General features: G+C 43.2%; 1 protein-coding gene across 7 annotated transcripts in view; it reads left to right on the plus strand.

The window, feature by feature from the left end:
- The window catches only part of Msra (methionine sulfoxide reductase A), a 476,622-nt gene that overhangs the window by 40,616 nt on the left and 411,686 nt on the right, over window positions 1-24,320 (plus strand). For 2 of the 7 annotated variants that reach the window (XM_045130917.1, XM_045130916.1), the window contains exon 1: window positions 10,553-10,748. The exons of 1 other annotated variant lie outside the window; for it this stretch is intronic. In XM_045130917.1, the coding sequence (XP_044986852.1) occupies window positions 10,613-10,748 (136 nt within the window). In that variant the 5' untranslated portion in view covers window positions 10,553-10,612. Of the gene's footprint in view, window positions 1-10,552; window positions 10,749-17,606; window positions 17,723-24,320 lie in introns of those variants that run through there. 4 more of the 7 variants (XM_004671394.2, XM_004671395.2, XM_045130914.1 and 1 more) reach the window with 3 other exon arrangements.

Consider the following 24,320-nt stretch of genomic DNA (forward strand, 5'->3'; position numbering starts at 1 on the left):
GAGGTAAGAGGATCACCATGAGTTTGAGGACACCCAGAGATGACATTGAATTTCAGGTCAGCCTGTGCTAGAGAGTGAGACCCTACTTTTTCATATGTATAATGAAAATCTACCCACATCCTTGGAGATGACCTCTGATGTATAGGAGTTTAGTTTTCATACTAATCTGAGGGCATTCCAATGACAAAGTAAGAGATGAGTTGTTTATTTGTATATGTTTGTTTACTTGTTATTGGAGACAAGGTCTAGTTGTATAGTCTAGGCAGTGTTTGAACTCACAATCCTCTTGCCTCTGCCTCCTGAGGAGTCCTATTTGCATCCAGCCCACTAAGCATCCTGAATGACAAAGCTGACTCAGGGATATGTGCAGGGGTCAGAAGATGCTGTGGCTGGCCACTGCTGGCTGGATGCTTACTATGTATTTGGAACTAAGTTCTCTTGGGAAGCAGTTATGAACAAACAAGGTGTCAACCCTCCCTGCATGGAGATTACTGTCTGGTAGAGAAGAGACATTTCAAGTGATCATATAAATAAATGTCTGTTACAATCACAGCTAATATCTTCATGTGAGGAAAAATGCTAGGAATGTTCTCAAATTAACTTATTTCATTTTTGCCTAGAAATAAAAAATAAAAGCAAGAAGTCAGTGTGGTGGTATGCGCCTGTAATCCAAGCACTCTGAAGGCAGAGGCAGGAGAACAACAACAAGTTCTAGGCTAGCCTGCTGTACAGTTTTGGTGTGGTTTAAATGAAAATATTCCCCATAGCATCAGTTATTTTTGGTTAAGTTTCTTAATTAGTCCCAGCTGGTGGAATCTTTGGGCATGGATGGAGCCTTGCTGTGGGAGGCATATTGCTGAGTGGACCTTGGAGTTGATTAGTCTTGCCTAATATGTGTTGTGAGCCAGCTCACACTTGCTGTTTTCTCTCTGCTGGGGATGTGTGATAAAATGAGCCAGGTTCCTCTGCCATGATAAAGCTTCCCTTTGAAATTGTGAGCCTGAAATAAAACCCTTTCTTCCTAGAAGCTGTTCTGCTTGGGTGTTTGACCCAGCAATAAGAAGGTAATGACTACAGTAGTGACTGCAATACTGGGAATTGAACCTACAGCCTTGGATGTGTTAAGCAAGTATTCTACCACTGTGCTACACCCCCAGCTCTCTTTTCTAACTTTTTATTTTGGTATGGGGTTTGTACATACAGGAAAGACCATTGCAAGCCTAAAATGACTGATCCTTTTGCCTCAGTCACTATTAGAATCTTCAGTTCTATCTAATAGCAGTTCTGGAGGAGAGGTTCATGGGCATATGAGATCATCGAGGGGACCTAGCCTAGCTTGAGGGTTGAGGGACACTGAGAGGAAGATGACCTCTCTCACAAAGGGGAGGACGGGTTATCCGAGGCTGCCCAAATGGCATATGGCAGGGTGTTCACTAGGCAATAGCGCTCAAGGTGTTATGTACTGCTTCCTACATGCCAATGTCTGCAGTGCACCCAAGGCTGCCTTTGCATTGTCCTCTGACCTAGCACAGAGGCTCTGACCCTCAGTCTGTTGAAAGGCATTGGGTCACCCACAGGGAGGCTGATTAAAGCCCAGGGAAGCTGGGAGCCCCAGATGTGGCATCAGCATCAGGCAACAGCATCAGAGGCTCTGAGGACGGCATCCAGAGGTGGCGAAGGGGAGGACCATCTGTGACAGCTGAAGCAAGCCTGATCAGGAGTGAGCTCTTTGGGACCCTGCTTGGGGAGGGGAAAGGGCAGAGCTGTCTTTTCTCGGCCAGGCTGTGGGCGGGGAAGTGAGTCACACACATGTAAGTATCCCTGTGCTGACTACGGCACTTGCATGTTCTCTGGTGTCTAAAATACACAGCCTGTCACCACCTGTGTTGTCTGCCGAGCACCCCAGCCCATCTCACTTTTTTTTTTCCCCTCTGGAGTTTTCGTCTTCCATTCGCAGCCCTTTGGCGGTTGCTTTGCGTGGCTCACCCTCTGCAGATGTCCCCGATTTAATAATGCGCTCGGTTTAGAAAGAAGGACGTCTGCATATGAGCTTAACTGAACACATAATGAACACACAGGTTCTGAACACATGGGCCACACAGCGAGAGGTGCGGGTTCTGGGATCTAGCCTTTGAGGCTCCAGGAGATACTGAATATGTAGTTGACGGCCCTTCCCCTACGCTTCTGGCTTCTGCTGCTGCTTGTCTTTTAGGCTCTGTACCCACGAATCCATCACCACCAACCTTTGAGAACTGAAAAAAGACCCGCAGAAATAATGTGTCGGTATTGAACATGAACGCACTTTATTTTCCTTCTTGTTGCTGTTTCCTAAGTAATACAGCGTAGCAACTATTGCCATAATATTTACATTGCATAAAAAGTTCTAAGTAACCCAGAGATGATTCAAAGTGTATGGAAGGAGGTGTGTAGGTCATATGCTAACACTATGCCATCTTTTTTTTAAAAAAAGACATAAATTGGGCTGGAGAGATGGCTTAGCGGTTAAGTGCTTGCCTGTGAAGCCTAAGGACCCCGGTTCGAGGCTCGGTTCCCCAGGTCCCACGTTAGCCAGATGCACAAGGGGGCGCACGCATCTGGAATTCGTTTGCAGAGGCTGGAAGTCCTGGCGCGCCTATTCTCTCTCTCTCTCCCTCTATCTGTCTTTCTCTCTGTGTCTGTCGCTCTCAAATAAATAAATAAAATTAAAAAAAAAAGACATAAATTTATTTAGCTTTTTAAGTTTTCATACAAGTAGATATTGTATGTTGTGCACATTCACACACAATATGCCCTTATATAAAGGACTTGAGGGCTGCAGAGATGGCCTAGTAGTTCAGGTGCTTGCCTGCAAAGCCAAAGACCCAGGTTTGATTCCCTAGGTAAGCCAGATATACAAGATGGTGCATGCATCTGGAGTTCATTTGTAGTGGCTGGAGGCCCTAGCATGCCCATTCTCTGTCTCTTTCTCTCTGCCTCTCTCCTTTCCTCCCTCCCTCCCTCCCTTCCTCTCTCTAGTAAATAAAAATATTTTGAAAAGAAAAGGATCCCATGAGCACTCATGGATTTTTGTGCTGTGGTAGTCCTGGAGCCAATCCCAGAGATACTAAGGGTTGATACTTCTGTATTTCCAAGCTCTTTATGTGATTTCTAGTATGTTCCAAGTCACTTTACATTCAGCAATGATTGTTAGATAAATTCACCCAGGTAAACTTGTATCCAGTATGTAACTGGAATGAGCGAAGGCAGTTGGGAACCATTGTTCTCTTCTAGGGCCTTTAGTGGCCTATTCATGGAGAGATAGGAGTGGATGTGGGGTCTAGAACAGGGCTTCCCAGAGTTTACTGTCTGGACCAGCAGAAATGAGCCTCAAATCACTGAGCCAGACACTCAGGGCTGGGGCCTGGCAGTATGGGTTTCAGTGAGGCCTCCATGGGATTCTCATGTCTCCTGGAATTTGTGAACCCCTGACTGCTTCAAAACCATGGTTGCTTATGCAAAATAGAAACTCATTTTTCATCTATGTGTATGCCTGTATAAGAGCATACAATAGACTGGGCAGTTTATAAGCAAAAGAAATTTACTTTTCCCAGTTCCAGAGGCTGAGAAGTCCAAGATCAAGGTACTGGTGGGTTTGGGATCTGCTGAAGGCTCTATTCCTGGTCCTTCCTTCACCTGCTGTGTCTTTCCCTGGTGCAAGGGGGCTTAATGGGCTTTTTGGGTAAGGACATTAATCCCAATCATGAGGGCTCTACCCCTATGAGGTATTTATCTCCTAATAGCTACATCTGTTAAGATCATCCTGTTGAGGGGTAGAATTGGCACATATGAACTTCTGGGGGAACACAAATATTCAGTCTGGGGTGCCCCATACATAAACAGTCTAGAGCAGAAGTTGCAGCTTCCTGATGTTTGGGACCTTCGTGCACTTTATCCAGTCGCTTTGCTCCCTCAAAATGTAGTCCCCATCGGCGATAGTGGTTACTGAGTTCTGGCTCTCACAACTATGTGTCAGCTAGTAGGAGAGGAGACAGGTTAGAGGAAATTTTCCCCCTGCTCCAAAGGTCATGACCTTGGAACTGCATGCTGAACTACCGCTCCCATCCACTGAGAGTCACCTAGTCACAAGACAACACCTGTTCTTCCCTGTGAGCATGGTCCCAATTGCAACCTGGTGGTTCTGTTATGGTCAGGAAGAGGTGAAAAGACACTGGGAGACACCTGATGGTCTCTCTGAAGGACCTCAAAGTGGAATTTTACCTTTAGCCAAATCGTTCCTTTTTGTTTTCCGTTCAGATCCATATTTCAAAGTAGGTGCTTCAGAGCAGAGGATTGTATCAATGCGAGATCCAGCCTTTTTTTTTTTTTTTTTTCTGTAATGATCTAGAACTTGGAATTAAGAAAGCTCAAATTTGGATCCAGGTACTCTTCAGTAGCTATTTAGAAGGCAACTTTCAGCCAGGCATGGTGGTGCACATCTTTAATCTCAACACTTGGAAGGCAGAGGTAGGAAGATTGCCATGAATTTGAGGCCACCCTGAGACTACACAGTGAATTCCAGGTCAGAGTGGGCTAGAGTGAAACCCTGCCCTACCAAAACAAAAGAAAACAAAAAGGCAACTATCTAAGCCCATGTTTCTTCAGTTATAAAATGTTGAAACTAAGCTGGGCATGGTAGCACATGCCTTTAATCCTAGTACTCAGGAAATAGAGGTAGGACAATCGCTGTGAGTTGAAGGCAGTCTAAGACTACATAGTGAATTCCAGGTCAGCCTGGGTTAGAGTGAGACCCCTACCTTGAAAAACAAAAACAAAACAAAACAAAACAACAACGATGACAAAACAGTGAAACTGTTGGAGTACAGGTTAGAAATAAGGCATGTAAAGAAGCTAGTAAGTGCTCAACCTTTAATCATTTTGGCTCTTCTTACACCCATTTTGCTTTTGAAATTTACCAAAAATACTCCATGTGCACTGGAGAGATGGATTAGCAGTTAGTGCACTTGCCTGCAAAGCAAAAGGATGCAGGTTTTATTCCCGATCACCCATGTAAAGCCAGATGCACAAGGTGGCTAGAGTTCATTTGCAGTAGTAGCTAGAGGCCCAGGTGTACCAATTGTCTTTCTCTCTCTGCCTTTCTCTCTCTCTCTCTCAAATAAATTAGTTAAAAAATTAAATTGTCTACTGATTACATTCTAAAGCTTCTTTTAAAAAAATCCATGCAATTAATTAAATGCTTCAGACAGCTTTGTATCATCTAGACAGGCCTCATATACAGGCACTTAATTTTAAGTATGCAAGTGTAATGTCACGTCAGCTTTTTATCTATTCATTTATAAGGGTGTCTGTCTTCCTTGTTAAGTGAACCCTTGTCTCTGTTGGAGTGTGCCAGGGTATCTCAGCAATATTCCTGGTTTTATAAAGAATAGAGATAAGAGCTAAATGCCTGCCATGCAGTTAGTTACTGAGTCTCTCCTCTCTCTGATATTCTCTTCAGTTCTGATGCATGGTCCCCCATGTCCCAACCTGTAATCCCCCTGGTCGTGGACTTGGGTTTTCATTTTCAGCCCCCAGTGGCTCCTTGTGCTAAGGGCTAGGATTGCACTATGGAGAATGCACAGACCCTGGGCTGCCTTATGTGGTGCCGGCTAGCTGTGGGATGTGTCCCGTCTGTACTGTGGCCCTTGGAGAATTCTTCCATGTACATGATCCCATTGGTGCTCAGCCTGTGGTATGTGTGGTAACTACCTCATAAGCAAAGGAAGTTCTAGCAAAATCTATGATTAGGAGCAATACCAAAAGCATATGAGAGCAACACGGCAGAACACTTAACATTTGTGACCAAAAAGCAAGTGCGCTCTCATTTGTTATGCGTTGTATCTCTACATATATAACAATCCATTTCCTAGTCTCTGCAGCTCAGGAATTTGGGAGTAGCCTAACTTGGGAGGCTCTAGCTCTGAATTTCTTATGAGGATGCAAGTAAGATGTCAACTTTTTGTCTGGGCTGGATTGCTTACCTGCCTAGCTGGTGGCAGACCACAATTCCTCATCTCCATGAACCTTCACAGGGCTGACTGATAAACTCATGATGTGACAACTAGCTTCCTTTAGAGAGAATGACCTAGAAGCAAGAGCTGCACTATTTGTTCTGTGACTTAGCCATGCAGATCACACTTTAGCTAAGTAAGAGGAAGAGAATGTGGCTTCAGCTCTGGGAGTCTCAGGGTACGGGGGGACATATTTTAGCCCTCCACAATCACTTGTAGAACTTTTCAGCTGGCTGGTAACACAGAGCACTGTAAGCCTCGTGTTGAATAGTATCAGTGTCTGAGTCTCGGTCAAAACAACTGCATCTATATCCCCCTAGAAAGTCAGACTTGTTTATTATAGCATTCAGCATTTTTAGATAAGGAAGCCATTTAACTGGCCTGGTATTTGCCATGTGGCCCAGGCTGGCCTCAATCTGGCAGAAATTCTCCTGTCTTACCCTCTTATATGCTGAAATTACAGGTGTGTACCACCACATATAGCTAAGAACCATCTTTTTAAAAATATATTTAAGTATATTAAATATATTTATATTTATTTATTTGAGAGAGAGAGAGAGAGAAAAAGAATGGGCACACCTGGGCTTCTAGCCACTGCAAACGAATTCCAGATGCATGTGCTCCCTTGTGCATCTGGCTTACGTAGGTCCTGGGGAGTCGAACAGGGATCCTTTGGCTTTGCAGGCAAACGCCTTAACCGCTAGGCCATCTCTCCAGCCCAGAACCAGCTTTTCTTTTAAAAAAGTGTATTCAGCCCAACTTTTAAGCATTTAAAAAAAATTATTTGCAGCCGGGCATGGTGGCACATGCCTTTAATCCCAGCACTGGGGAGGTAGAGGTAGGTGGATCGCTGCGCTGTGAGGTCGAGGCCACTCTGAAACAACATAGTGCATTCCAGGTTGGCCAGGGCTACAGTGAAAGTCTACCTTGAACCCCCCCCCCCCAAAAAAATAAATAAATAAAAAGAAAAAAAATTATTTGCGTGTGCTCGTATGTGTGTGTGCATGCCTTCCTTGTTCTCCTGCCACTATAATTGAATGCCTGTCTTGCTTTTACATGGGTGGCTGGGGATTGAACCTGGGCCAGCAGTCTTAGCAAGCAAGTTTCTTTATCAACTGAGCCATCTCACCAGGCCTGACATTAATTTTTTTTAAATTAATTTGTGTCTGGGTGTACCAGGGTCTCTTGAATGCTTGTCTGGCTTTACATGGGTGGCTGAGGAATTAAACTCAGGCCAGCAGGCTTTGCAAGCAAGCACCTTTAACCACTGAGCAATCTCCACAACCCCCAAGAATCATTCTTTTAAAAAAATATTTTATTTATTTACTTATTTGGGAGAGAGACTGAGAGAGAGAGGGAGGGGGGAAAGGAGGGAGCGAATGGGCATGTCAGAGCTTCCAGCCTCTGCAAATGAATACCAGATGCATGTGCCACCTTATGCATCTGGCTTATGTGGGTCCTACAGAACCAAATCTGGGTCCTTTGGCTTTGCAGCCAAGCACCTTGACCACCAAGCCATCCCTCTAGCCCCCCAAGAATCATTCTTGAAGAAATGCAATGTTTTCTAAATCAGGTTTTGGTACAATTAAACTCAGTATGTAGACACTGAAGATTTAATGTGACCTGATCAGGTATAATAAGACATGGAAGGAAAGTCATGGTTCTATTCAGTAGGAGACTATCTTATGTACTTCTAGATAGAGCTAAGAAAAATATTCTGCTTACACTCCTGTATTTTATTATACTAAAGAGAATGTGTACATTGCAACCTCAAAGATATATATCATTCAAATTTATAGGAAAAACAGATTTATAATTATAAAAATGACAAATCAAATTGGCATGTACCAGTTGGTGAATATGGGTGGATGAGTGAGGGAATGGATGGACCCCAGTACAGAGCTCAGAAGGAAGTAGGGAAAAGCCTAAATAAAAGCACAGCCTAGTAGTGAAGATGGCATTTCTCTCTTTAAAAAACAAAACTCAACTAATGCAACTATTTTATAAGTGGGCCAAGAAACCCATTTTATGAAAAGAAACTTTTTCATAAGAGTACTTTAAGTGTTTGTTTTTAAAATTATTATTATTTATTTATTTATTTAAGAGACACAGAATGGGAGGGAAGGAGAGAGGGAGGGAGAGAAGAGAGAATGGGCATGCCAGGGCCTCTAGGCACTGCAAAAGAACTCCAGATGCATGTGCCACCTTGCGCATCTGGCTTACATGGATCCAGGAGAGTTGAACTTGAGTCCTTAGGCTTTGCAGGCAAACACCTTAACTGCCAAGCCATATCTCCAGGCCCTCCCCCTTTTTTCAAGGTAGGGTCTTCTAGAGTGCTGGGATTAAAGGCGTGCACCACTGTGCTCAAAGTGTTAAATTTTTTTAAAAAATTTTGTTTTTCAAGGTAAGGTCTCACTCTAGTCCAGCCTGATCTGTACTTCACTATAGTTTCAGGGTTTCCTTGAACTCATGGTAATCCTCCTACCTCTGTCTCCCAAGTGCTGGGATTACAGGTGTGTGCCACGATGATGCCTGGCTTCAAATTGTTCTTCTTCTTCCTTTTTTTAAAATATATTTTATTTATTTATTTGAGAAAGACAGAGGGGGGCAGGGAGAGAGAGAGAGAGAGCACGAAAAAGAATAGGCATGCAGCAGGGCCTCCAGCTACTGCAAATGAACTCCAGATGCATGTGTCCCTTGTGCATCTAGTTTACATGGGTCCTGGAGAATCGAACCGGGCTCCTTTAGCTTTGCAGGCAAAATGCCTTAACCACTAAGCCATCTCTCCAGCCCCAAATTGTTCATTTTTTTTAAAAAAAATTTTATTTATATGAGAGGGAGGGAGGAAAAGAGAAAGTATTGGCACACCAGGCCTTTATGCTGCTGCAAATGAACTCCAGGTGTATGTGCCAGGCTGTATGGCTGTGCATCTAGCTTTACGTGTGTACTGGGCAAGTGCCTCAACTGCTAAGCCATCTCTCCAGCCCTAAAAGTGTTTACTTTTACAATTATAGATATAACAGCCATTGAGACACTTGAGAACACTTTAACAATGTTCAAAGAATTATGCATTTTTATACATTCAAACATACTACATATTTACATACAGTGGTTTTCACATAAGTAGTTTCCCTTGACATTACAAATTCTTCTGTTCTTAGCTGCAGAGTATTTTTAGCAAGTAACCCATGTCCAATCAACCACAAAACAGAAAAGGACAGTAAATCAGAAGAAATACAAAATATTTTCTTGGAATATTTTTTCCCTTCAAATGCTCTGTGACCAGCCTCTTACAAACCTAAAGGGGACATTTTGGGCTGTTTTCAACACAGGGTTTGTAAAACCTGCTCCTATAATCTCATAGCAAAAACAAAAGTAAAAGCTGGGACACAATTTGGCCCAGGAGAGTCTACATTACAAAGTAGACATTTTAATCCGTTTAATGCTGCGTGTCTGACAACATTCTACACTCTAGGTTAATCCTCCTGTCCTTATATTACAGTCTCACATAAAAACAAAGTGGTAACTAAACCCACGAGGGAGTTTAGGTCAAAGCTCCTCATCTCTGTAGGTGCTAATCTGAGATTCCTTCCTTCACATGAGGCTACCGCCCATTCTGGCAGAGTATTTTGTGTAAACCCGAAATTCCGCTTGTGAAACTCTGAAGTTCCTCTCCTGGCCCCAGCCACCTTACATTTGGGTTAGAAATACATCACAGGAACAAATGTTCTCTTGTGAGTTCAGAAAGAATAATTCAACAGCAATTGAACTTCATTTCAACTGTATTAACACTGTATTCGTACCTGACTTCTTGTTTTATGGCCTGTTAAACGCCTAAAAAAAAAAAAAAGTTCTTGCCAGGCGTGGTGGCGCATGCCTTTAATCCCAGCATTTGGGAGGCAGAGGTAGGAGGATCACCGTGAGTTCGAGGCCACCCTTAGACTTCACAGTGAATTCCAGGTCAGCCTGGGCTAGAGTGAGACTCCACCTCGAAAAGCCAAAAAAAAAAAAAAAAAACCAAAAAACAAAAAATTCTTTATAGGAATATATATTCTTACTTATGTATATATATATATTCATGTACACAGGTAATGAAATGAAATGCATATGTATGTATGCAGTTATGTTGAATACATCATCTCTGTTGTGCTTTTTGAGAATTGCAGTTGTCTCTTTGGACGGTAGGAATCTCTCTAAAGCTTGGTCATTACAACGGAGCCAATAAAAACGGACATACATTTCATAGCTGTCCCGAACACGTGTCCTCTCATAGTTTTCCAGGCCTAAGGGACAACTAAGGGGGTGGTGAAACGAAAGGCACTTTCAAATCAGATGATCCTGCTAGGTTAGACAGGACTTTCTTTTTTTGGCCCCTACCGCTTCACGTACACGTGCGTTCGCCCCACGAACTTTGTCCCTCTGCGGGCAGCAGGACCCCGCACCCCACGGGGAGGACACGCCCTCGCTCTCCGCGGCGGCTCAGCCTTAGGCAACCTCGGTTCCGGAGGCTCGCGGCAGCGCTTGCCCGGCTCCTCGCTCGGCCTGCCCTCGCCCGGCGCCCGCCCATGCTCTCGGCCACCAGACGGGCTCGCCAGCTCCTTCACGGCCCCATCCCCGTCCCGAGAATGGGCGACACCGCCTCAAAGACCGTCAGCGCCGAGGAGGCCTTGCCGGGCCGGAAGGAGCCGGTCCGCGTAGCAGGTAGGGACCCGCAACCCCCCCCCCAGGGCGCCACTGCGCACGCGCGTCGAGCCTGCGCCGTGAGGCCGCTGTGGCCCGGAGAGAAGCCGCGGGCGCCTCGGGTGGGTCCGAGGTCGGGTCTGCGCAGGCGCGGAGAGGCGCTGGACTCTGGCCCCTGAAGTCTGGGCCCTGAGAGGACTTGGTTCCCGCCGCGCTCCTCTATTTGTTTAGCTTTTCACGCTTTAAGACAAAACCGAACAATGTGAAAGAACCTAGTGTGGGGGGTCTACCTCATCTGATAAATTAGATCACATCCATATAAATCTTCTCTGTTTTGTTTGTGCAGGCATATGTGGTGTGCACATGCATGTGGTGCCCCATGTGATGGCCTGCAGTGGCAGATAGAACATCAGGTGTCCCGCTCTATCACTCTTCTTCCCGTTCTTTTTAATTTTATTTATTTATTTATTTATTTCCAAGGAGAGAGTGAGGGAGAGAGAGAATGAGAATGGGCACTCCAGGGCTTCCAGATGCTGCAAACTCCAGATGCATCTGGCTTTATATGGGTACTGGGGAATTGAACCCGGTTCATTAGACTTTGCAAGCAAGCACCTTAACCACTGAGTTCTCTCTCCAGCCTCTTCTTCCCATTCTCATTTGTGCTAAATACTCTTACTGATCCCAGAGCTTGCTGTTTTTTTTATGCTTTTCTGCAATTTTGGGGTGTCTGCTCCTCCATGGGACAGGGAGTTAGAGATCCATGTGGCTACACCCAGCTGTTTATGTAGGCAATGAGGATTGAGCTCAAGTGGTCTCTCAGGCCTCCTCAGACCCTAATGCTAACTACTGAGCCCTCTTTCCAGATCTCAGGATAAGTCTTCAGTGTGCAAACGTCACATAGCCAAAGTCAAAAGACAGCTCGGGATACCTGTGTGCAGAATGTGCCACAGAGGAAGGCCCAATCGCTCCAATACAAAAGGGGCTTCTAGCAAGGAAAATACCCATTACAAACACAGGCAGAGGTTCTGAACAGACAGTTTACCAAAAAGAAGTCAGATTGGCTGTGAAATATACAAGAAGATGCTCAAGTTCCCTCAAGTTTCCAATGAGGAAAATGCAAATACCAGTTTTCATTTTCAGGTTGGCAAAAATCCAGAACCTTGATGATCCATTCTGTCGGTAAATTCTCAGGGAAGCGAGCACTCTGGTGCGTTGTTGGCAAGGGTGTCAGCAGCTCCACTCTTATGGAAGGCAACTTGGCAGTGTCTGTCAAACATTTCAATGCTTATACCTTTGGACTCGGGATTTCAGTTTCTGAGAATTTGCCTTCCAGATTCACTTGCACACGTGCCAAAGGCCTACCGTACCAGGTTGTTCATGCGGCTCTGTGTGCAGTAGCCAGAGACTGGAAACAACCCACCTGCCCATCAAAAAGGGCTTGTCAGCTGAATGATGGGTCAGCCTGGCGATGAAGTATACAGCTGTAGCAGGAAGGCGGGGCATCTAGAGGAGTGGCTGTGGAGAGGCTGCCAGGGTACAAAGCAGCATAGCAGTATGCTAAGTTGTGTGTAAACCAGGAGGAAGAAAATGATGCACAAAGAAACTTTGAAAGGATCACTGGGAAGACGTGTAGCTGGGGTGAGGGCTGCACAATGCCATGAGGTTGGTTGGAGTAGACAGACTTTTCACTTCAGCCTTTTAAAAATAACTTAATTCATCTAATGTGACTGCATTACTGAATTAAGTAACTCTGCTCTGAAGGTGATCTCTCTGCTGATTTTATACTAATTGACCATCGTTCTGCTGTCATCTTTTGTCATACTTATTTCAAGTTAAAAAAAGTTGCTCTCTTTTTCTTGTCAAGTACATCTTTTTTTCCCTCTCAACTTGCTTTTGTAATCAAAATCTACATTTTGGCGTGATTTAAAAATCTAAATTTAGAGGGTGAAATTGGAATAAGTTAATCCAAGTCATTTTACATTTCATAAATATTCATTTTTATTGAAGTACCAATTGTGGTGGCATCATTTATACAGAGAAAAGATCTTTGGGGACAAATTCCTTCCACTATTATGTAGAAGGCATTATGTGTATTTCTTTTATGGTGAGTGATGTACACAGATTTTTTAAAAAAGAAAATGATAGGAAAGTTTTTCTTTTAGAAAAAATTCCCCTAGTGTGTGATTAATTTCTAAATTGTAGGACACAGAACTGCTATTTTTCCTCCTGCATCCTGCCCAAAGCTCTTAGATTGTTTTATTCTCTCTTCCAGAACCTTCTGTTTCCCTTCTGCCCCTGGGAGAAGGCATTCCCTATGGTACTGGAGTCTTCCCTCCCTCCCTAGCCTTGTTTCCTTCCATGCCTGACCTGATTCAGTGTTCTGCTGCTGCTGTTGCTCATGCGATTGCGCCTGGGTGGATTGCACACTCTCATCTTTTTTTTGTTTAATATTTTATTTATTTATTTAGATGGAGGTGGGGGAGAGGGAGAGGGAGAGGGAGGGAGGGAGAGAATGGGCATGCCAGGGCCCCTAGCCACTGTAAACTAATTGGACACATGTGCCACCTTGTACATCTGCCTTTATATGGGTACTGGGGAATGGAACTTGGGTCCTTTGGCTTTGCCGGCAAGCACCTTAACCACTAAGCCATCTTACCAGCCCTCTGATTTATTTATTTATTTTTGGTTTTTCAAGGTAGGGTCTCGCTTTAGTTCATACTGATCTGAAATTCACTATGTAGTCTCAGGTTGGCCTCAAACTCATGGTGATTTTCCTACCTCTGCCTCCCAAATGCTGGGATTAAAGGCATGCACCACCATGCCTGGCTGAGTTTTTGATTTATTTCTTCACTGTCTATTAAATGCATGCCCATAAAAAATATTGTGTTTTCTATTGGTCCTTATTTTATTCTTTCTTCAAAATTTGCCTGGTTTCAATTCCATTTCTCTCATAAACCTGTTATCTCTAGCCAGATGAGACAGCTTTCCTATCAGCTGGACAGATGGTTGTGTTTTGCTTCCACCTCCTTTTCCTTGACTCTCGTGTTGAGTTTTGACATCTGGTTTTCAAATCCTCCTCCATATCTTCCTGTTGATAACAGGCTCCTGGAGGGAGAAGTCAGAGCCTTGAGTTTGCTACTTGTTTCATCTTCAGACTTATAGCATTTCATAAAGGACACTATTGGGGGTATAGCTCAGTGGCAGAGCATTTGACTGCATAAAGGATACTGTTCACACTAGGGACCTGATTATGGCTTATGGATCCTGGGTAGAGTGTGGTTAGTACCAGAAAACAAAGGCAGAAAAGATAACCTTTCTGTGTGAACACTGTGACACAGGAGCTAGCTCAGTGCCCCTTTGTCCATGGGGTACATACATTGCTACTCCAGTACTGAGGAGGGCTTTGTACTGATTTCTTCAACTTTTCCTAGGTAACTTTTATGACCAGGGGAAGCATTGCCTCTGGCTAGGATGAAGAGTGGGTCCTCCATCTCTGAACCTTGACTAGAAACTTGCTAGGTATCTGCAAGAAGCATGGGGAGAGGGCACTGAGCTCAGCACCATGGGTGGGTCTGGTCCCGCAGCCTTCCCTGGGTGGGGTAAGGGAGGAGGAAGGAGAGCGAGGATGGCTATGGAGAGTTTTGGTGAGAGCGCCGAATCCTAACCACTGGACCACCAGGAAGCACAATGGGGAGTTTTGGGAGGCTGGGTGGATAGGGAGACACTAGGCTGGGCATATGATTTTGAGAGCAAATCGGTGCCAGGCATCAGCAAGTGTAGAGTAGAGGCCTCTTTGCTGAACTGACCTGGTCTTTCCATAAGTCTCAGCAGCTTTCAGTTGCCACTTCTACTGTCTTGGCTCTCTCCTACGAATAGCACTTTGTTGGCCCCCACGTTCTGTAATGACCAAAACCTAGAACCTTTGTTGCTATCCAAAAGATTGAGTTCTGTAGGAGGTGGTCTTGGGGTGTCAGTGTATGACGATGACAGTCACAGATGTTGTATAAACTTTTCTTTCATCTTTCTCCCATGATCAGTTCCCAGATCGTCTGAGAGCCTCCAGTACTCACTTCTGTGAATACACGGTTGTAGGTGCAAACTACTTAATGACAGGGATTGCCCTATATGGAACACAGGAAGACAGTGCATACTTGTGAATGACCTCAGCACCTTGCCTTGCTGGGAGGGACTCTTGAGAGCAGGGTGGTACATGGTAAACATACATGTGATATATCATGGCACATAGTAGATAGCCAAGAAACGTCAGAATGAGTAACGTGAAGAAGAGTACATTGAAGAATGCTGGTGGACAAGGGTCTGGGGGCATGAGCCCATCATTGTTTGCTGGTTCCCATCTTACTGATTGCTCTCTTCATATCCAACAGCCTTCAAGCTAAGTAGAATTTCTGAGTCACATAGGAAGGTGCATGATAAGAGTGGACCATGCCACTTGTTCAGTGACACAATGACAGTCCACTGGCCTGTTGTATCCCCTACCCTGCCCTGCCTCAGAGATTCTGCCCGGGGTTTGCTGAGTGGGCCTGGTATTTGTCAAGCTGCCTGAGCTTTGACTACATCCAGTTTCCAGTGAGCACAGGGCTGCATCACACAGCAAGTCGTCATTTCAACTTGTTCCCATTTCCTTGCCATGTTGTCCACCGAAAGATGGTAAGAGGTTGGGAGTGTGTCCGTAACTCTGTTTCTGGCACTTGCAGGCATTACTTCCTCTGTGTTTTCTCCATTCTACCCTTCTCCTGGGTGACTGGCTTCCTTCAGACTCCAGCCACTTGCAACTGCACATGACTCTTGAAATCTATACCACACCTTGTGAAAGTTCTGCCTTGCCATTTCCAGATACCAACAGGATATGTACCCAGTTCTAAAACCCAACATACCATTTCCTCTTTCCGTGAGTGGCTGTGTTTAACTTTCTCATCTCTGTGTGGGGAGTCATTGCTTCCAGTGGTCTTTCTTTATGAACCGTCAGGTAGATTTCCTCCTCTGTATTTGGAATTTAGCTATACTTCTTGTGTTTTATGAACTCCCAGCCTGGTTACAGTACCTGCTGGCACAACTAGACCCTTGGATTTGATGCTGACTTCCTCCTTATCTTCTGTCCATGCATTCTACCTGAGGAGATCCCTAGCTACACTGACTTATGGTGCCAAATGCTTGATTTTGGATCAAATAGACCCCTTCTGTAAGCTGGGTGTGTCATGAAAGATAACATAAAGTTATTATCCAGTGTGAGGAAGACATGTTTTCTTTACATGGTTTTACTCTCCTCCCTGTCTCTCCTTTATTCTTCCCCTTCCCCGCTTTTCCCTCCCTCTCTCATTCCCTTCCCTTCCCCTCTCTTTATCTTTTTCTTCCTTGCTTTCTTCTTTGTCCTCTCTCTGTCTCTCTCTCTCTCTTTCTGAGATAGGACTTTATAGCCCAGGTTGGCCTCAAACTCACTACATATCTTAGACAGGGCTGTAACTCACAATAATGCTTCTGCTTCAAGCTCCTCAGTGCTGGAATTACAGGCATGAGCCACCAAGCCTGGCTTAGTTTCTTATGTTTATGTAGGACTTCTGTGTAGGTTTGCCTGTGGTATCTCACAGTAGGGTATATTTCTGATCCAATACCTTGTTGAATAAGTTTATTAAATTCACATTGTAATCTAGCAAAGATTGGCTATAGTGAATCTTGAGGCAATGTATTGATAATACTTTGTTATAAATATATTACCATTACATTTTAGAAAAAGAAGAGTAAAATTTAGGAACATTAACTGTCTTTCCAGCATGCATATAAAAGGAATTCTTTAAACAATTTTTTTGTTTATTTTATTTATTTTTTTGAGAGGGACAGACAGAGAGAGAAAGAGGCAGAGAGAGAGAGAGAGAGAGAGAGAGAGAGAGAGAGAGAGAGAGAGAGAGGGAGAGAATGAGTGTGCCAGGGCTTCCAGCCACTGCAAACGAAGAACTCCAGATGCCTACGCCCCCTTGTGCATCTGGCTAACATTGGTCCTGGGAAATCGAGCTTTGAATTGGGGTCCTTAGGCTTCACAGGCAAGTGCTTAACTGCTAAGCCATCTCTCCAGCCCAGGAATTCTTTTAACATTACCATAGCAAAGTGATAATGGTGTTGAAACTATACTTTGTAAACTTTGAAAAATATTTGTGGGACTGGCTCAGCAGTTAAAGGCATGTGCTTGCAAGTCTGTCAACCCAAATTGAATCTTCCTTGCTACCCACATAAAGCCAGACAGCATGCATGTTTGTTATCCCAGGGTACCTGTGGCAATGGGAGGTGGAGCCGGGAGAATGAAGAAGCTTACAAGCAGTAGTGGCAAGACAGATCCTGTCCAAAATGGAGAGAAAGAACACCCCAAGGTTGTCCTCTGACTTTTGCATGCACACTGCGGTACACTCATGTGTATCACATATTGTTATACACATATACATGCATATAGACATATACATACACACAAATATGCAATAAAAATTTAAAAATTGTGTACTGCTTGGTAGTTTATAATTTACTTAGGTCAAATGCAATATGGAAAGTTTAAAAAAAGCATTGTCGGCTGGGGCCACAAATTATTCTTTAGCCTACTGAAAAAAATTTGATGTTTTGACAGATTGTACCCAAAGGGAAGACTCATGAAAATGAAACACTTTGAGGGAATTCATAGCTTTCCAGCTGGAGAAAATGAAACTTGAAGTGAAGAATCTTAAATGTACTATAGTTAGTGGATGAGAGGAAAACCAGGTTAGGTTTGTGGAATGGAGTAGCTTGCTGTCAAAGAGGACCCCTGGGAAAGTAGTCTGTGCCTGAAGCCTGCATGGCCTTCTCCCCAAGAATCAGTTCATGCAGAGCTCCGTCATGGAGCATCAAGCCTGTGCAGGACCTACTGCTGGGTGCGGAGACCCAGGGCACACTTGGCACTGAGATGTGTGCAGTGACCTGGCTCCTTCAGGAGCTGATGACAGGGGGAGCAGACACAGGTAGACTGCCCCAACCGCCCCGACAGATGGCTGGGAGACTGGACTCCAGAAGTGGAGACTGTCCAGCACCAAGTGGCTACATGCAGGAGTGGTATTGGGGAGCCCATTGCTGATAAGACTTTGCTTTTCCTGGGCAGCTGTGTGGATTTGTTGCAGTCTGTGGAGGAAAGGAGACAGTCATTTCCTGGTGAGAATTAGCTGTCATCGTAGGTCCTTGTCAGTTCAGTGCTGGACACTGCGAGTTGCATTGTTATTTTCACCATTTGGTCATGCATTCTAAACATTAGTTCTTTGTCAGGAAGGTGGTTTGCATATGGTTTTCTCCTAGACCGTAGCTTGACTTTTTTTTTTTTTTAATTTTTATTAACATTTTCCATGATTATAAAATATATCCCATGGTAATTCCCTCCCTCCCCACCCCCACACTTTCCCGTTTGAAATTCCATTCTCCATCATATTACCTCCCCATTACAATCATTGTAATTACATATATACAATATCAACCTATTAAGTATCCTCCTCCCTTCCTTTCTCCACCCTTTATGTCTCCTTTTCAACTTACTGGCCTCTGCTACTAAGTATTTTCATTCTCACGCAGAAGCCCAGTCATCTGTAGCTAGGATCCACATATGAGAGAGAACATGTGGCGCTTGGCTTTCTGGGCCTGGGTTACCTGACTTAGTATAATACTTTCCAGGTCCATCCATTTTTCTGCAAATTTCATAACTTCATTTTTCTTTACCGCTGAGTAGAACTCCATTGTATAAATGTGCCACATCTTCATTATCCACTCATCTGTTGAGGGACATCTAGGCTGGTTCCACTTCCCAGCTATTATAAATTGAGCAGCAATAAACATGGTTGAGCATGTACTTCTAAGGAAATGAGATGAGTCCTTTGGATATATGCCTAGGAGCGCTATAGCTGGGTCATATGGTAAATCAATCTCTAGCTGTTTTAGGAACCTCCACACTGTTTTCCACAATGGCTGGACCAGATTGCATTCCCACCAGCAGTGAAGAAGGGTTCCTTTTTTTCCACATCCCCGCCAACATTTATGATCATTTGTTTTCATGATGGTGGCCAATCTGACAGGAGTGAGATGGAATCTCAATGTAGTTTTAATCTGCATTTCCCTGATGACTAGTGACGTAGAACATTTTTTTAGATGCTTATATGCCATTCGTATTTCTTCCTTTGAGAACTCTCTATTTAGCTCCATAGCCCATTTTTTAATTGGCTTGTTTGATTCCTTATTAGTTAACTTTTTGAGTTCTTTGTATATCCTAGATATTAATCCTCTATCAGATATATAGCTGGCGAAGATTTTTTCCCATTCTGTAGGTTGCCTCTTTGCTTTTTTCACTGTGTCCTTTGCGGTGCAAAATCTTTGTAATTTCATTAGGTCCCAGTGGTTAATCTGTGGTTTTATTGCCTGAGCAATTGGGGTTGTATTCAGAAAGTCTTTGCCAAGACCAATATGTTGAAGGGTTTCCCCTACTTTTTCCTCTAGCAGTTTCAAAGTTTCCGGTCTGATGTTAAGGTCTTTAATCCATTTGGACTTAATTCTTGTGCATGGCGAGAGAGAAGAGTCTATTTTCATCCTTCTGCAGATATTTATCCAGTTTTCAAAACACCATTTGCTGAAGAGGCTGTCTCTTCTCCAATGAGTATTTTTGGCATTTTTATCGAATATCAGGTGGCTATAGCTACTTGGGCTTACATCTGGGTCCTCTATTCTGTTCCACTGATCTACATGTCTGTTTTTGTGCCAGTACCATGCTGTTTTTGTTACTATGGCTCTGTAGTATAGGTTAAAATCAGGTATGGTGATACCACCAGCCTCTTTTTTGTTGCTCAGTATTATTTTAGATATTCGAGGTTTTTTGTGATTCCAAATTAATTTTTGGATTGTTTTTTCTATTTCCATGAAGAAAGCCTTTGGAATTTTGATAGGGATTGCATTAAATGTGTAGATTGCTTTAGGTAAGATTGCCATTTTCACAATATTGATTCTTCCAATCCAGGAACAAGGGATGTTTCTCCACTTTCTAGTGTCTTCTGCAATTTCTCGCTTGAGTGTTTTAAAGTTCTCATTGTATAGATTCTTTACTTCCTTGGTTAGGTTTATTCCAAGGTATTTTATTTTTTTTTGATGCAATTTTGAATGGGAGTGATTCTCTGATTTCATCCTCTGTGTGTTTGTTGTTAGCATATATGAAGGCTACTGATTTCTGTGTATTTATTTTGTATCCTGCTACATTGCTGTAGGTTTTGATCAGCTCTAACAGCTTGCTAGTAGAGTCTCTAGGGTCCTTTATGTATAGAATCATGTCATCTGCAAATAATGATAACTTGATTTCTTCCTTTCCAATTTGTATCCCTTTTATGTGTGTCTCTTGCCTTATTGCTATGGCTAAGACTTCCAAAACTATATTAAATAAAAGTGGGGACAGTGGACACCCTTGTCTTGTTCCTGATTTTAGTGGAAAAGCTTCCAGTTTTTCCCCATTTAGTAATATGTTGGCTGTAGGCTTGTCATAAATAGCCTTTATTATATTGAGATATGTTCCTTCTATTCCCAGTCTCTGTAGGACTTTTATCATGAAGGGATGTTGGATTTTGTTAAATGCTTTCTCTGCATCTAGTGAGATGATCATGTGATTTTTGTCCTTCAACCCGTTTATGTAATGTATTACATTTATAGATTTGCGTATGTTGAACCATCCCTGCATCTCTGGGATAAAGCCTACTTGGTCAGGGTGAATGATCTTTTTGATATACTCTTGTATTCTGTTTGCCAATATTTTGTTGAGAATTTTTGCATCTATGTTCATGAGGGAGATTGGTCTGTAATTTTCTTTTTTTGTTCTATCTTTGCCTGGTTTTGGTATCAGGGTGATGCTGGCCTCATAGAAGGAGTTTGGTAGAATTCCTTCTTTTTCTATTTCCTGGAAAAGCTTAAGAAGCAATGGTGTTAGCTCTTCCTTTAAAGTCTGGTAAAATTCAGCAGTGAATCCATCCGGGCCTGGGCTTTTTTTAGTTGGGAGATTATTGATAACTGTTCGGATCTCCATGTTTGTTATAGGTCTATTTAAGTGATTAATCTCATTTTGATTTAATTTAGGTAGGTCATATAGATCAAGGAAATCATCCATTTCTTTCAGATTTTCATACTTTGTGGAGTATATGCTTTTGTAGTATGTCCCTATGATTTTTTGAATTTCTCTGGAATCTGTTGTGATGTTGCCTTGTTCATCTCTGATTTTATTAATTTGTGTCTCTTCTCTCTTTCTTTTGGTCAGATTTGCTAAGGGTTTATCAATCTTGTTTATCCTTTCAAAGAACCAACTCTTTGTTTCATTAATTCTTTGGATTGTTCTTTTTGTTTCTATTTCATTAATTTCTGCCCTAATCTTTATTATTTCTTCCCGTCTACTAATTTTTGGTTTCCCTTGTTCTTCTTTTTCCAAGGCTTTAAGGCGAAGCATTAGGTCGTTTACTTGCGACCTTTCTAATTTCTTAATATAGGCCCTTAAGGCTATAAATTTACCTCTTAGAACTGCCTTCATTGTGTCCCAGAGATTTTGGTATGTTGTGTTCTCATTATCATTTGACTCTATAAATTTTTTGATTTCCTTTTTGATTTCTTCATTGACCCACTCATCATTTAGTAGTGTATTGTTTAGTTTCCATGATTTTGTGTATGCTCTATAGCCTTTCTTGCTACTGATTTGTAGTTTAATTCCATTGTGGTCAGATAGAATGCAAGGAATTATTTCAATTTTCCTGAATTTGTTAAGATTTGCTTTATGTCCTAATATATGGTCTATTTTAGAGAATGTTCCATGTGCTGCTGAAAAGAATGTATATTCTGCAGCCTTTGTATGAAATGTCCTGTATATATCTGTTAGGTCCATTCCTTCTATGACCTCATTTAGTCCAGATGCCTCTCTGTTTATTCTTTCCCTGGATGACCTGTCAATTGATGAGAGTGGGGTGTTAAAGTCACCCACCACCACTGTGTTTGGTGTTATCTGTGACCTTAGTTCTAATAGTGTTTGTTTGACGAATTTGGGAGCCCCCATGTTAGGTGCATATATGTTTAGGATTGTAATGTCCTTCTGTTGGAGTGTGCCCTTAATCAATATAAAGTGACCTTCCTTATCTTTCTTGACTAACGTCGGACTAAAGTCTACCCTGTCTGATATTAGGATAGCAACCCCTGCTTGTTTTCTAGGCCCATTTGCTTGAAACACCGTCTTCCAACCTTTCACCCTAAGATAATGTCTATCCTTTGTAGAAAGGTGAGTTTCTTGGAGACAACAAATTGTAGGATCCTGCTTTTTAACCCAGTCTGCAAATCTATGTCTTTTCGTTGGGGCATTGAGACCGTTGATATTAAGAGATATTATTGAAAGGTGTGTATTTATGTTTGCCATTTTTGTGTGTGTGTGTGTGTGTTACTGGTTCTACCTGTGCTCTCTTCTGTTAACTGGTATTTGAGTATAGCTTGTTTTTTCTAGGTTCCTTATATGTGTGCTTTTCCTTTTGTTCAGCATGGAGGATTCTATCAAGTATTTTCTGAAGAGCTGGTTTTGTCTTCAAATACTCCTTTAACCTGCTTTTGTCATGGAATGTCTTTATTTCTCCATCTATTTGAATGGATAACTTTGCAGGATAAAGTAACCTTGGTTGACAGTTGTTATCTTTCAGAACTTGGAATATATCACTCCAAGCCCTTCTGGCTTTAAAAGTTTGTGTTGAATAATCTGCTGTAATCCTGATGGGCTTGCTTTTGTAGGTAACTTGATTTTTCTCTCTAACTGCTTTCAATAATTTTTCTTTGGTTTGTGTGTTTGGAAGTTTGATTATAATATGGCGAGGGGAGGTTCTTTCTGGGTTTTGTCTGGCTGGGGTTCTAAAGGCTTCCTGTATCTGTATTGGCACCTCTTTCCCAATTTGGGGGAAATTTTCCTCTATGATTTTGTTGAAGATGCCTACTATGCCTCTGGAATGGAGTTCTTCTCCTTCTACTATGCCCTGAATTCTTATATTGGATCTTTTCATAGCGTCCCGAATATCTTGAAATTCCCACTCATACTTTTCTATAAGTTTGTCTTTCTCTTTGTTGGACTGCATTAGGTCTGCCACCTGGTCTTCTAGCTTAGATATTCTGTCCTCTCCCTCATCCATCCTACTGGTGAGATTTTCTACAGAGTTTTTTATTTCATTAACTGTGTTCTTCATTGCTAGTAATTCTGACTGGTTTTTCTTTATTATTTCTATTTCCCTATTTATGTCTTGTATTGCCTTCTTTATTTCATTAAATTGGTGTCCTTCCTCTTCTTTGATTCCTTTGATTTCCTCTTTGATTTCCTCTTTGATTTCTTCCTTGATTGTTTTCATGTGTTCTTTGACCTCTTTGAACATATTTATAATTATTCTTTTGAACTCTTTCTCAGGCATTTCCTCTAACTCTTTCTCTCTGGAGGACATTTCTGATGCATTAATACTTTTAGGTGGATTTATATCATCTTGCTTTTTAGTGTTTCTTGTGTTATAATGTATATATTTTTGCATCTTGGATTAAGTTTATGCTTGGATTTTCTAGCTAGCTGTGTATTCTTAGCTGTATCAATTGATTTGATGTAATATATTTTCAGGGTAGGACCTTAAGGTATTAGGTGTGGCTCTTAAGACTCTCAGAGTATCTACAAAGATGTTCTTAGGGGTTGAGATTCCCTGCTATAGGAGTATTCAAGCAGGCTGAGTGGAATAAAATACAGGTAGATTCTAAAATTTAACTAAACACTGTACACATTCAATCAAAAACAGCCCCCAGTATATATGCAAGAGTAGTTATTATAATGACCAGATCTTCTATCAACAAAGAGGTTTAGATTTCTGGTCTGTTGAGGGATCCAAGTCAGCTTGTGACCAAGTGAGACCCTTCCCTGGTGCAATCCCAGTTACCTTGGGTGATTTTGGTCTCAGTCAAGTTGCTGCCTGGGTCGTCGGGCTGCTGTTCTGATTTCTGGAGCTGGGCACTTGCTTTTCCTACGGGGCAAACCGAGCTGCTGCTGCTGCCTCTGCTGCTCCTATAGCTGCCACCACCGGAGCCACCACCGCTGCTGAAGCTGCCGCTGCCGTGACCACCGCCGCTGCTCCCCCCGAAGCCGCTGCTGCGGGATCTGCCGCCGCTGCCGCTCCTGGGTCCGCTGCTGCTGGGGCCGCTGGTACCGGTGCTGGAGCCGCTGAAGTTGCTGCCGAACTCTGCTCCTGCTTGGTCCCGCTGTCCGCCCAAGTTGGCGTGGCCGGGTCCCGGGCCGCTGCTGTGTTCGCTGGAGCTGGGCTCAGGCGGTGGGGGAGGGGAGGGAGCCGCGGCTGCTCTGGTTGTCTCGCTGCTCCACGTGTTCTACTTCGCGTTCTTCTCCTCCGCTGCTCGCTGCCGCTCTCCCCTCACGTTTCCCGAGTTGCGGAGAGCGCGGTGTGAGGGGAAAATCCCGCACCTGGCTTTTCCTGCGGCTCGAGCTGGTCTGGCAGTTTTCTGCTGGGCCGTGGCTGCGGCGTTTGGCCGAGCTGCCTGAGCCGCTGG

This window comes from Jaculus jaculus, chromosome 12 (genome assembly GCF_020740685.1).
Source record: "Jaculus jaculus isolate mJacJac1 chromosome 12, mJacJac1.mat.Y.cur, whole genome shotgun sequence".
NCBI classification, from domain to species: domain Eukaryota; kingdom Metazoa; phylum Chordata; class Mammalia; order Rodentia; family Dipodidae; genus Jaculus; species Jaculus jaculus.